General features: G+C 38.7%; 1 protein-coding gene across 14 annotated transcripts in view; it reads left to right on the top strand.

Annotated features, from left to right (window-relative positions):
• CDON (cell adhesion associated, oncogene regulated) overlaps positions 1-14,653 on the top strand; it is a 97,578-nt gene that overhangs the window by 54,180 nt on the left and 28,745 nt on the right. For 12 of the 14 annotated variants that reach the window (XR_008993439.1, XR_008993437.1, XR_008993436.1 and 9 more), the window contains 6 exons: positions 697-744; positions 2,934-3,137; positions 4,681-4,862; positions 5,341-5,446; positions 10,198-10,320; positions 13,311-13,532. Coding sequence is in view for 9 of the 14 variants with exons in the window: in XM_036930031.2 (XP_036785926.2) it covers positions 697-744; positions 2,934-3,137; positions 4,681-4,862; positions 5,341-5,446; positions 10,198-10,320; positions 13,311-13,532 (885 nt within the window). In the remaining 5 variants the exon portion in view is untranslated. The remainder of the gene's footprint in view (positions 1-696; positions 745-2,933; positions 3,138-4,680; positions 4,863-5,340; positions 5,447-10,197; positions 10,321-13,310; positions 13,533-14,653) is intronic. The other 2 variants (XM_036930037.2, XM_036930036.2) reach the window with 1 other exon arrangement.

The following is a 14,653-nucleotide window of genomic DNA, read 5'->3' as shown; positions in this document are numbered from 1 at the left end:
TTTTTTTTTGTTAAGTTATCAAAATGTATGGTGGCACCTATAATAAGATTTAGTTTTCTGAATGATGGTTGCATGTCATACTCAGTTTTATCACTGTATCTTGTCAGCCTTATGGATTTTAGCTGTTGTAGCAGTAAATTTTTCAAAAGCTTTCTTTTTAGTATTTAAATTTCACACTTGTCAACTCTATAGTTAGAGCACAGGTGATTGTGCTAACAGGTGTTCGCCGGACATCCAGGGTAGGCGTAAACTTTCTTTGCTGAGCTTTTAAGAATTTGCAAGCTTCTCTTCCCTACGTTACAGTCTTCCATGAATTTGTCTCAGACAAAAGCAGGTCATAACACTGAATGCCTCTCAGGAGCACCTCTGCCTCTTCAGTGTCATGAGCTGCTTCTGCCTGAGTCCTTTTACCTGTCAGGAACACTTCCACTACCTTAAGCAGATTACTTTTATGAGTATCAACCTTATATGAATAGAACTGACATCTGAAAACAAAAGCCTCAGACTTATTTAGCACTGTGGTAGGCACTGTATTAAACGCCAGAGCAGAACAGATCAAATAAATCTTGCCTTCAAGAAGTTTGCCATAGAGTGGGTGATAGAGACAAGTAATCCAGTAAACGGTGTGTTGAATAATGTAGACAGATTAACCCGGAGCAGTGATTTTGATTCAGTTTGCCTGCGATTCTACCCCAGGTGCTTGGGGTTCACAAGAGGAATATCGAAATCACCCATGTGATACAGGTAAGGGAAGCTCCCCAAGTTAAGCCTCAAAACAAGAATGCAATAGCTGGATGAAGAAACAGGACAAGAGATTCTAGGCAAAGACTGCTCCTTGTGCAAAGGGACAGATAAAATGTTCTATTTCATTCAGAGATTTAGAGTTTAGGGATTTTATTTAGTGTTGCTGTGGGGAATGACACTAGAGTGGGGGAGGCAGGTGGTTGCCTTGTGTATGATGTACTTAAAAATTTCATTTTTCCCTGAAACCTACAGAGAACCTTAAAGCAGAAGAGGGGGCTAGAGAAATAAGGCTAGTGGCAGTGTGGATGAGGAGGGAGTACACAGGTGACAGATCCAGGGGATTGATTCCAGTGAATGAGGGCAGAGATGGTGATGTGGGCGTGGGCAGCTGGGGACCCTTTTCTGTGAGGCAATAAGAGGTTCTAGGTGGAAATTAGGGATTCATCTGGAAGTCGTGAGCGTAGTGTTATCCAAGCAGAGTTAACTATAAGAAGTGATTGAATAATCATCTTCACAAACAATTCAATGAGGAAGGTAGCATCTACTTTACAAATCAGAAAACTGAGACCCAGAAAGTTTGCCTCCCATCATCCAGAAAGTGGTGGAACTGCTATTCAAATGCAGATATTTTAAACTCTAAGCAGTTTCTTCATCTCTTAAGGGCTGCACATTATTTCTTTCAGATATTGGAGATATTCTTCTCTGTAGAGATATTTTTCCCCAATAGCTTTCTTTCTTTATCTGATCGGTGGTGTTCTGTGATGAGTTTTAACTTCATATGAATGAGCATAAGGGAGTTTTTGGTTTCCTAGTTTTTAAAGAGAGATTCACTAACATTTCTATTCATTCTGTTTCCATTGCTCTCTAACTTGAAAGGAATACAGTAAGTATCACTCAAAGTTCCCTGCTTTGAATATATTCCTCTTTTTATCCATTAAGCAATTTGTTTTTAAAATGGCACAATTTTCTCCATGCAGATACCATACGCAACATTACTTTGTTCTCTCGTACGTATTCGGGTTAAGGAGGCGTTGAGGTGGAGGGGCGTTGCTGAGGAGGGGGATGCAGGCTGGACGGAGATGGGGCTCCCTTGGCGGCCTCGCCGAGTGATGGCACCACGGCCCAGAGCGGGTCCCCCTCGTTCAGCTTGAGACACTTGATTGTTAGCTTGCTGAAAGGTAGTCAGTCTCTTGGGCACCAGCTCACTTTGACAAAATTCACACATGCTTCATAGGACCCAGAAAGGCGGCTTACGATTTTGTGTCATAACTGTCATCCCAACCGGATTGTTACTGTTGGCGTTCTTTCCTTGTGGGAACCAAGTGGGAAGCCAGTTATAAACACAGATCGCTGGGTCAGCAAGAAGAATTAGGTACATGGTTTAAGTGGCTGATGAATTTACTCCTGGTGTTTCCACCTGCCACTGACTGTGGACCATCTTCTTGGTGGCTTAGGACATCCCTTCCCTTTGGCAGTGCTAACTGAAGACTGCCAGACGTGAGCGCTCTGACCCCCTTTTTCTACGTGGTCATGTAGGTCACCTATTTTCTGGGGGCACTTTTCTTTAATGACATAGCCTGTCTTCTTGCTTTCATCCTGAGCAACATTCTCTCTTCCCATTATTATCAGCATTGATTTTATTACTTAAATTTTATCTCTATTTTCCGCTTGCACTTTGTTTTTTAGAGTTGCATTTCTTGAGGTGTGTTAAGACAGGATGTAATAGTAATAATTAATATAATCTGCAGGTTGTTTGCTGAATATATTTTATATAGCTTGGATGGATAAAGAAAACCAAGTAAGATAACATATAATTTTGACCATTTGCTATAAATTATAACTACAGTCAGACTTGAAGCACCAAATAATACATAATTATACGTTGTTTTAGTCAGGAATCCAAAACAGCATGGCCATAGTTACCACACTCATTCACTTTCAGGTTTTCAGAACTCATTATCAGGTTATAGGTTATTTTACTTTTCCTTCCATTTATTTCCAGTATTTTGGCCATTGCATTGCCCACTAGATTTTAACAGGGGCCAGGAAGACAGTCATAATATCACTAACTCTGGCAAAAAAGTTGGTGAAGAATATTTAAAAAAACATGTTTAGGATTTGCCCCTTTTAGTTTGAGATATTTCTGTCTCTGACCCCGTGGGTTATTGAAATGAATGTTCCATCTTTAGTTCCAGAGGCACCCGACCGGCCTACTGTCTCCACCGCATCGGAGACGTCCGTCTATGTCACCTGGATTCCTCGGGCAAATGGGGGCTCTCCCATCACCGCCTTCAAGGTCGAGTACAAGCGGATGAGGACTAGTGATTGGCTGGTGGCAGCTGAGGATATCCCGCCTTCCAAACTGTCTGTGGAAGTTCGTAGTTTACAGCCAGGTAGTAATAGTCAAACATTTCCTTTTTTTCACTGCCAGTGCTCACTTCTGTTGCATATTTTTAATAACCTTGTAATTGTCTAGTTCTTAACGTGAGGTGATTGTATAAAAATTAGAAAGTAAACTATTAAGAAAAGAATACATCAACTGAAAGCCACCTGTCCAGAGATAACCATTGTTTACATTTTGGTATATTTCCTTTTAGCCTTTTTTCTCTTTTTAATACAGACTGGGGCCATGTTATAAACATTATTTTATGATCCCCTTTGCCCCATATGATATATATGCATTTTCCAATATCAGTAAAAATTCTCCAGAAACTCAGTTTTTATGTTTATTTATCACATAGGTATACCATGATTTACTTAACCCAATCTTTATTTCTGGGTTTTAGATGATTTCTATTGGCAAATAAGTAGAAACAGTGTTTTGGTGACTTCTTTGTGGGTATACATGTGTATGTGTTTTGCGATGAAGATATTTTAAAAGAAAAGTTGCCTGTTATTTGACTGAAATTGTTTGATCTAATGATGAATCTCGGCATAGTTATACTCAGTGGTTAGTCCTACAGACAGGGGACACTTAGCCCTTCCCTGTTTGTAAATTTTGTTTCAGCAGAGGAAGCCCCCCACCTCCAGGATCTTGAGGCTATATGAAAGAAAGTAAACCGTAAAAGAGAAAAGCAGTAATAAACTTTCTTTTATTTGTTTAGGTTTCATGACCATTTTTGTTTATGGACTTTTAAATGTACTTTAGTAGCAGATGCCTGTGCTTGTCTAAACAGGTAACATGAGGAGCTTAGGAACGTGGAGGTGGGGAGTTGGGACAATGTGACAGTTTTAAATGTAGGTGAAGCTAAGTAACATTTTACAAACAGAAAACACTGTCCTCAGAAGCCCAATGGTTGTTTTTAAACTCTTAAGAAACTTGCTTTAGGAGTCTAATTTATTCTTTAGATTCAGATTTTTAGAAACTCACAATACTAAGAGTCTTTTAAGTTCTTAGTATGTAAGACAAATATATATCTTCTGTTTTGGTTTAAATCTGCTCCCTCTTATTCTATTATTGGTGAAATGAGAATAACATCTGCTGTCAGCCACACAGTGCCTCTTCATAAGTGTATTCACCATATTAAACTTCACTTCAGTTGTTTCTTTCAAAGGGAAAAGAACCTAGTTTTAAGCACACACATTTCAACTAATACTGTGGGTATGACTTCAGAAAAGGTTGTTAAAAAATGTAAATGTGCTCTCCCTTGCTTTCCATCTGCCCCCGTCCATGACGGACATCACTGACCCTTGACGGCCTTCTCTCGCAGTGACTCCTGATAGGGTCTTGGGAGCCTGAGCACAGTGCATTGAACAGCCACTGCCAGTTGGTAGAAGTTGGCAAGTGGGTTCAAGTCTATTTACCATACCAGGCTTTCGAGTTTGTTTTTGCTGTGTAAGATTGATACGTAAGCATGACTGTCATTTTTGAATATTGTACCTTCAGTTGTCTTATTACAGCTTTTTAAAAATTCCATTTTCTCCCCCCCTCAAAAGGTTCAACATACAAATTTAGGGTCATTGCTATCAACCATTATGGTGAGAGCTTTCGGAGTTCGGCATCTCGGCCTTATCAGGTGGCTGGGTTCCCCAGTCGCTTTTCTAACCGTCCAATAGCTGGACCCCACATTGCATATACAGAAGCTGTCAGTGACACTCAGATCATGCTGAAGTGGACGGTAAGTACAACAGCTCTTACGCGAAGGTTTCTGGTTTGGTGGTGTTAATTTAATAATTCTCATGATACAATATCATGAACAGCAAAATTTTTAACTTTAAAGTGAGGGTACATTGCACGGTACAGATATTTGTCTAAAAGCACATATAAATGGGGCATCATTACAAATAAAATTGTTGCCTCCTTACATCTCATGCAAGTGTTCACTTAATTGCCATTTCATGATTTATTCATTTTGAACCAAATGTACATTTATGCCATTGAACCTTATGAAATATGTTGCTTTGTTTTTGTTTAGCCCTGCAGTAATCTAAATGCTCTTAATACCTGTGAATACCTTTTAGTTAAATTAAAAATTGCCATCAAGGATGTTTGCAAAATGAAGATGGAAGAATATTGCCACACAGATAAATCGATCTAAATGGATATGAAGTTACATTTATTTTTGTCTTTGACAAGTCTTTGTTTCTGTTTTTTAGTACATTCCATCAAGTAACAATAACACTCCTATTCAAGGATTTTATATCTATTACCGGCCAACGGATAGTGACAATGACAGTGATTACAAGAGGGATATTGTAGAAGGTAAGTTCTTTTAAGCTGGAGTCCTAATAAGGAAGCTTTAGAGGGAGGGAGTTTATAAATATTACAAAAAACATCATCCCAGGTTAAGATAGAGTAAAAAATGAGATGTTACATACACTATTAATTTGAATTTTTCCCAAAGAAAATGTTTTCGATTTAGCATATATATAGTGTCTTACATTTTGGTTATAGAAACAGTCAATTACATAAGTGTGGGGGAGAAATGATTTGTCAGTAGTTCATCTGAAAAAAAAGTTGTTTTCTGTTTTGTTGAATGAGGACCTGAGTGTAAAAGTCAATTGCATTGAGCCATAAAAAGGATTGAAATCTTGCCATTTGTGACAAAATGAACTTGATGTTATGCTAAGTAAAATAAGTCAGACAGAGAAGGACAAATACCATATGATTTTATTTATATGTGAACTCTAAAAAAAACAAATGGACAAACAAAACAAACTCATAAATACAGAGAACAGCTTGTAGTTGCCATAGCAAAGGGCGTTTGGGAGAAGGGCGAAATAGGTGAAGGGGATAAAGAGGCACAAACTTCCAATTATTAATAAATAAATCATGGGGGAGAAAAGTACAGAATAGGAAATGTAGTCAATAATATTGTAATATCTTTGATGACAGATGGTAGCTACACTTACCATGGTGAGCATTTTATAATGTATTTAATAGTTGAATTGCTATATTATACAACTGAAACCAATATAATATTGTATATCTACTTCAATTAAAAGAAGTTTAAAAATTTAATTGCAACTTCTACCTGTTTTAAAGAATAATGTCTCAGTCAGCAGTTCCATTGAAATCTGTACTAGAAAGATCACATCTGAGCATGTTATCCACTTTTAGAGATGCTAAGAAATTGGAATATATGTAGAAAAAAAAGCAGCCAAGATAGTGAAGAGTGTTCAAACTGCTTTTCTAATTCATTTAAATTATAATCTAGAATTTTCCATATGGTTTGAAGGCTCCACACAGTGTGGTTGGCCCTGACTATACCTCCTGCCCTGTTGCCCACACCTCTTCCTTTCTCACTGTCTTCTGTCACACACCAGCCTTCTTCCAGCTTCTGTGCATGCACCAAGATTTCTCTTGTTTCAGGACCTCGGCACATGGCAATCCCTGCTACCTGTGTGTTCCTCTCCCAGGGTGTGACCTAGGCACTCCACTCTCCTCCATCATGGACTTTAATTACTTCCTCAGACAACCTTCTATTTACATGAGATATCTGCATTATAATTCTGAACCACACCCTGTATGTTTATTTCATTGACTTTATCTCAGTTTAGGGGTGTGTGTGTGTGTGTGTGTGTTAATGAAATTATTTGCTCAAAGTTTGTCTTCCCCCAGCAAATAAATGTTAACCCCTTTGTGGGCAAGTTGCTTTTTGCCCCACAGTTGTACCCCCACCCCTACAATGGTGAGGTGTTCATTACTGAATGAATGAATGAATGAATGAATGAATGAATGAATGAATGAATGGAGTCCCAAAAGAGCAATGGACTGTCTGGGAAAATGACGACTAACAAGCAACCCGATAGCTGTCTTCAAATAGTTGAGGAAAGGAAGTAGTGTGAGAAGACCTTCTCTCATTGTGTTTCTAATAAATAGTTTTTCTCAAAATGATAAACTCGCCAATTCTGGGGATGTTCCAGAGAAACTGGATTCCTATTTCTCAGTCATACCTCGGAAGGGATTTTTGCTTTGGGAGGAAGTCTTCTTCCAAGGTCTGTTTCCACTCACTCCAAGATTCTAATTCTTTGAAATACTCGTCCTAATGGACCATACAGCATATAATTTTTGTTATATTATTTCAAATATATCACTTTTCTTTAAACATTGTAGCATTCCTTTCCTTTTAATGTTTATCCAGTGGAATTACTTTCGTAATGTAATGAAACATGTCTCATCTGAGTTTTAGTATGTGGCACACAGTAGGAGCTCAGTAAATATTTTTCAGAAGATAGAATGATTGTTTCTCCTTTCTTAACCTCTAAAAGTAGGAAAGAAATTAGTCCCGAAAGTCCGCCTTAAACATACAGAATTGGGGAAATGGGGAAAGATAATTGTTAGAGGGAAAACTATTCTGTGATGTCAAGGTAGGAGCTGTCTTGACAGGGAAGAAATGGGAAGAGGCCTGAAGGGAACTTTCGGGGTGCCAGGAATGTTGTCTTTCTTGCCTAGCTGTTGGTGCCGTGGGTAAGTTCAGTCTGTGGCTACTCAGTGAGCTGTACCCTTGTGGGATGTTTTCCATATGCACGTTTTACTTACTAAGAAGGCTGTGTAAAAAATTAATTGAAAGAATTGTTAATGACTCTTCTACATTTTCTTCCTAGCTAAGTCTCCGTTTTAGCTCAGCTGAATTAGGAGAGTGGGCCTCTCAGGTTTTTATTTTTAAAATCTTTCGACAGTGGTTAAGCATTTGTTACAAAATAGTTCTAAATGAGGCAAATGTAAATAAAACGAACATCTCTCTCTCCTCCTCCTGCTCTACCCTTCCTAGTTTACTCTCTAGAAATATCCACTGGTGAACAGTTCTTAAAACTATATTTTCTGGTTAAACCTTTGAAGTTTTGCAGGTTTGTGTGATGTGACTATTAAGTGCAGACATGGGGGATTACTGTAAAGGGGCCTTTGTATTCAGTAGTAGTATCTGCAAACGTGAGTTCTGCCTTATTGTTCACAGAGAACTTGTTTAGAAACGTAGTAGACGGAGCAGTTAGATTCACTGTGCTGTGTGATTTGCTTATTCCTTATTTTCAAGTTTATGCATTTGAAATTCTTTCTGTGGCGGTTGGAAACTATTGGCCCATTCTCCCAAACCAAGGAGCAAGTGTTTATCCTTTGTACATAAAGTTTTCTTGAAAGTGTTAGGTTTCTTTTGTGTATTGATTCAAAACTGATTCAGCTTTTGAAAAACATCTGAAACTTAATTACTCTGTTAAAAAAAAAAACAATAAGAGAAGAACAATTATGTAAAATCATCCTGTCTTCTGAATTAAGTGCCACATTTAAACTGTATGTTTCCAGCATACCAGTACTTTTGTGATGAGTATTTTTATTAAGTTGAGTTCCAAATAAATAAAAATATCGGTCATCCTGGTCTTTAGGTCTGTGCTTACATTTCTCCCCTATAGTAAAGTATCCTTTAAGAAAAATTTACCTATTAAGGAAAGGATATGCTGGTTGGTTGATTTGAAGCCTAATAATGCCCTTACTTGTCTTACTCTTCAGTGATCAGTAAAAACTCTCTGCTGACACTACCTGTAATCGTAGCCATTGGGTTAATCACCAAAACAATAGGATATTAATCTAACAAGATACATACTATTTGAACTACTATTTTCTCTTAGTAAACATATCAGAAGCTTAGTTTGGTTCCATTTTTACTAGTGCTGTGAAAGGAAAACTTCAAATCTAATGTAGTAATTACTCAAGAGACTATAATTAGGTGAGTATAGGGGCCATTGCCTGGAAAGGCCTCAGGATACGGGGTAGGGGGAGGGGAATAGAAGTTTTTAGAAAGTGTTTGGAATTTAGAAATTGGTCTATTGCTGTCTCAACCAGATTTTGAGTCAAGTTTCTTTTAGGGTGCTTTTTACATTTATAAGTGGGGCATACAATTCCTCACCTTCAGAGTCCCTTGATCCTAAAACAAGCAGATTTTCTTCCTTCCAAAGTACGAGTCTTTATGAATGGGGGACTTTGTACTGGTGGGCTGGAAAAGGGGTTGTGTTTCCAGACTGAAATATTTGTGTCTTTGTTGAATTAGAAAGGAACCTGGTGCTGCTGGTCCTGTCAGCCAAGTAGATTTGACCTGTCGTGTTGTTTGGTTTGGTTTTTTTCTCCCCCTTTCATTAATTCTTGAATCAGTTGGTGGTATTACTGAGTTTCTAAGAAACAGTGGAAACAGTTTGAAGAGGTATTTTCTAAGAGGGATTAAAGGTGCTTAAAGAGTTAATGAAATCTTGCAGAAGTGTCCCAGTTTATTAAAGTTTGTCACAGGTCCATAGAAGCACAAATGCAGAGTGATTTATACTGGAGTGTTCCGATCAGGAGTGTTTCTTAATGAAATGCTGGCCATGTGCCAGGGATAATAGAATCATTTGTTTAGAGATACTTGTGTGGCTTGGAGACCCTGACTCAAAAGAAAAGAACTAGTGGGAGCAGTAGCCAAGAGTTTGCCATTTTTTGCATTTTGATTATTGTCAACCATTCATTCAGGCATTCATTTATATTTCAATTCATGCTGCATCCACTACAGCGGCATTGAGACTTTTGCTGAGGCCTGTCTTGTAATTTGGTCACTTCGTTTGGGTAAGGCTCCGTTTGCTGATCTCATCTGTGGTTTTGGTTTCTGGTGGATGGACCAAGTGGTTCCACTTGCTGGGCTGAAATAGGGAAGTGAAAGACTTGAGGGTCTTTTTTAACCTATGCATAAAATAAACATGTATTTTATGACTCAGCACTGATGATCTGCAATGAACAAAATACTATTCCCAACACACAGATAGAGCTTTATTCCCATTTATCTATTCTCTTTCCATTTTTTTCATGCTAAGTGATAGAAAGGCCATTTATCTGTGGTGCATTACTAAAATACATGAAGTACATTTTTATTGTATAAACTACGTGGTGAGAATGCTGTTCCATCTTCTTTTTGCAATTATTATATAACTATATTGACCTTGTCTTTTAGACGGTATGCTGTGTAAAGCTTATCTTTTGTTTTTTCTTTTTAGGATCAAAGCAGTGGCACATGATTGGCCATCTGCAGCCAGAAACTTCTTATGATATTAAAATGCAATGCTTCAATGAAGGAGGAGAAAGCGAGTTTAGTAATGTGATGATCTGTGAAACTAAAGGTAGGAGAGCAATGATATTTTGTGCTTTTTCCCTGGACAGTGCTAGAATTCTCTGGATTATTCTTTCTGACTACTGACATATTTACCTAAGGAAATTTCTGCTTTAGGCCATTTTCTAGGTGCGTATATTTAGATTGTCCCAACAGAAAGTGTACTATGTTGGCTAGATCACTTTGTCTAAAAAATAGTTTACATAAAGGTTAGTTATATTCATTAATGTCTGTATGCGTGCACCTAAGTCGCTTCCCTTCTCTTTTTCTCCATGAAGTTGGAGAGAATAGAAATATTTGCTGACTTATCTCTGAGATTGCTGAAAGGATTAGAATACTAAAAAAATGTGTCAGAATTTTATGGAAAGGTGCTACATATGGTTAAATGGTTTCTTGAATGCCAGATATGTATAACACTATCTACTTCCTTAACCAAGTATAGTAGTTACATTCAGAATTAGCACTCACCAATGCTAAGTTGAAATGCATAGATTAACTGTAAAATAGTACCATCTTTAAAAACAGAAGCTACCACATGTGAATAATAGAAACAGCTGATGTGGATATTTACAAAGCAAAAGAACTGGTTTCAGTCTCAGTCTGACAGAAAAAGACTGTTTCTTCCTTATGCCTATTTTTAAGAACAAGGGAAAATTGCCCAAAGTCCTCTGGTAGAACTCCCCCCTACCCCCAGTGGGACTCAATGGCCAGAACTCAGCCACATGCCCCCCAAACCTTTCCCTGGAATGGACTGATTGGCCAGGATCTACCCCATGTTGTGTGGGGCTCTAGTGGACACTGAAGCACAGTTGGGGCTCTGCCAGCCTGGGAGGAGAAGGTTACCCTGATTTAAAAATGAGGAAACTGAGGTGTAGAATGATTGAATTATAAAGCCAAGGCTTAGTTCCATCTTTTCATTCTAAATCATGTGTCTTTCTGCTGCAAAATGCACATAGGAACTCACCTTGAATTTCATTTGGTTGACATATATTTGAGTGGCTTTTGTGCTGGCCCCTGCGATGTGTTAATGGGCATTTCTGACTTGCCTCCAGGGCACTGTGGTATCAGAGCAAAATTAAATAAAAAATGAAAATTATCATTTCTGTCCCCAAGATATTTAAGAATCTAGCCAGGCAAAACGTAAACCACAGACACCAGTGCAATAATGGTGTTTTTGAAATACTATTATTGTATAGCTGTGTTTACGATAGTATCTGTCACGTTAATTAACTTTGCTGGGGAATAAAAGGTTCTACCAAGAAACTTCTGGATCAGTGAAAAATGAAAAAACTCAGTTAAAACATTAACTGCTCATACTGAATGACATTCTAAAGTGTATTGCACAATTCCCAGCCTGTTTAAAATGGAACATCTGATAGACAATTTCACCTTTCAAAGAAATGACTCAACGTTCTTATTGTCTTATCTTATCAAACAATGATTGTCTTATCTTTAGTAATTCAGTAAGTTTTCCAGGAATAACAGAAGTGTTGAAAGCCAACCGTGCTCCCCTCCCCTTAAAGATCGTAGACTGCCATGGTTTCTCTCTCTCTGTTTTTCATCTCATCTTTTTTATTTTGGCCTCTTAGCTGTCTTGTCTTACTGTTGTTAACAGGTCTGTCACTCATCCTCCACCACTAGTTTTTAGCTTTAGCAGGAGGCTGGCAACGAAATCATAAAGCTTGGTAGAACTATGAATAAATTAAGAGAAAATGAAGAGTGAATGAACCTGAAGGACTTCCCTATGAATAATTGTGATCCTTAATGTGTGATCTCTAAGATCCATTTTGCTTCAGAAACTTGTTTGTTTTCTTTACAAGTGGCAGGAACTTAGAATTGTCTGATCCAACATACCGCCTGAATAGAAATTTTCCTGTAAAGTTGCTGCCAAGTACTCATCCAGCTTTCAGTGATGGAAAGCTCTCTTCGTTGAAAGGCAGCCTCTTCTTTACAGATTCCCACCACTGTACTGTTCTGTATAAATTTGCTAGAAAATACACCCCAGTGTAAAGTTTGTTGAAGTAGGTTTTTTTTTAGTTTTGAAGACCACTCTGCTCTCATAGGTTGTTTGGAGCCAAATCAGGAAATCTGGAATAATAACTAATAATAACAAAATGGATGGAACACTGCCATGTGCCAGTCTCTATTCTAAGTGCTTTACAAGTACTATCTCACTTACTCTTCATTACAACCTTATGGTAGAGCTGCTGTTATTATCTCCATTTCCACATGCAGAAACTAGTTCATGGTGGTTAAAGTCATGCAGCTAAGAGTAAATGGTGGTGTGGGATATATATCTAGGCCATCTGGTTCCAGAGACTGGGCTGGTGACCAGGGTGCTTTACTGCTTTTCTGTGCCATCTAAAGCATTAAAAGCATGTTATTTGGGACAGAGAAAATGGGGTTTGAGTCCCATCTGTTATTAGCTTTGGTTATTGCTATCATCCAGAATCCTGGTGAATTAAGTAAAAATACTGCATTACATGGACTCCAAAGGTTTTTGGTTTTGGAATGCTTCATATTAAGCTTAAGGTGTTTGGAATTGGATGTAATTGTTCTAATAGTCTACCAATACCTTACAATATTAATCCCATGGTAGAGGCATAAAATACGTAATTCTGAGTGTTATTCAACTCAAAGTATTATCAAATAGAAAGGAGTTTTTTGTCCCACCCATAAGTTGAAATTCTTCTATTTCAACTCTCTGGGAGTCTTCTCCAAGTACAATAAGCAACTAATCGTGTAGCAGTTTGGGCTGGACCAAGTGTCTATGATTCCCTGATCTTATGCTTTCTCTAGAATTTGTGGACTAAAGCTTTGGCACATTGCATTTTTTAAAACTTTCGAGCCCTCCTTGTGACTCACTGGTGGTCAGATCATCTCAGAAACAAGTGTAAACAGACTGGCTTGCGTTCCTAACCAGACCTCCTTCAGAGAGTAAACCATTTCCTAGAGTCTGTATTCACTCTGACATCATGTTTTCCTTCATATTTCAACTAGTGAAACGTGTTCCAGGAGCTTCTGAGTACCCTGTGAAGGACTTCAGCACCCCTCCAAATTCTTCAGGGGGCGGAGGAAATGTAGGGCCTGCTAGCAGCCCTGCCCGAAGCAGTGACATGCTGTACCTGATCGTCGGCTGCGTGCTCGGTGTGATGGTCCTCATCCTCATGGCCTTCATTGTGATGTGCCTGTGGAAGAACCGCCAGCAGAATACCATACAGAGTGAGCCATTCATAAATCCTGCCTTCTCTTTTTCTGATGATGGGTAGGAAAATACGGTAGGAATAAATACTGATTTCCAGCACTTTTATGTGTTAGTGTCATGGTATAAAACACATTAGATACTCTTCATTCAGAGGAGGTGACGTGAACACTGTCCTAGCTGTCAGCCAAAGTAAGTGGAGCATCAAGTTAAATGGCCCAGTAAAAATAAACAACAAAGTCAAATGTAAGCAGGTCTCTAAGTAAATAGCCAACTTAGGGCTGGGACACTCCAGCTTTGTCGGACCACCAAAGAGGATGGATACTTGAAGCGTGAGGTTTAGAATTGCTGCAGGAACACCTTCATGCCAGTACACAGCCTGTCAACAGGCAATGGAAAAGGCGGGATGGAAAGGAGGTTAGTGAAGGCTTTTCTAAGTTACTGTCACTGAATGACACAAATTAAGGCAACACAGTCCTGGTTCAGCACCTGACAGAGCAACACTGCTCAGGGTGGCATTCCCTGCCCCTGAATGTACCTGGAACAGGAGTGCTGAACTGTCATAATGGTATTGTATCAAAATAGATAACCTGGAGTCCCTGGCCTCTCTTCTGTCGCTGTTTCTCTTCCCTGCACCTTTCTACCTTTCCCATTCCCCCAACTATTATAAAATAGGGGAACCAGATTGAGCCAAGACTTTAACTTCAGTGGGAGAAAGTTTTTTGGTCTCCTTTTTGGCCCCAGAGTAAAGAAATGAAAGAAAAGCAGAGGAAGACACCAGCAGTTCCCACATATGGTTCCTTTTTAGATAGGAGCTCAGCAGGGAAAAAAGTGATTTATTTTTCTTGACTTGGCGCCTTGCAGGAGAAAGGCAGGGAGAGAGGTGGTGGGTGCCAGGTTGGCAGGGCTGGAGATCATTTGTTTGGGTTTTTTTTAAGTGGTTTTAATGTCAATGACTTTAATCATGTGAGTGTGTGCTGAATCATTAAAGGAAAACAGGGATCTGTTTGTCTGAGCAAGCCTAATCTGGTTCAAGTCATCTTCCTATGTGACTAGATGAAATGTTTGAAGATGAAACTTCATTAAGTCATTTATTCAAAAGATACTCACTGATTGTCTTGTATGTTCCTGGCACTGGGAT

Source organism: Manis pentadactyla, chromosome 13, assembly GCF_030020395.1.
Source record: "Manis pentadactyla isolate mManPen7 chromosome 13, mManPen7.hap1, whole genome shotgun sequence".
In the NCBI taxonomy this organism is placed as follows: Eukaryota; Metazoa; Chordata; class Mammalia; order Pholidota; family Manidae; genus Manis; species Manis pentadactyla.
This window is presented reverse-complemented; position numbering and strand designations above follow the sequence as displayed.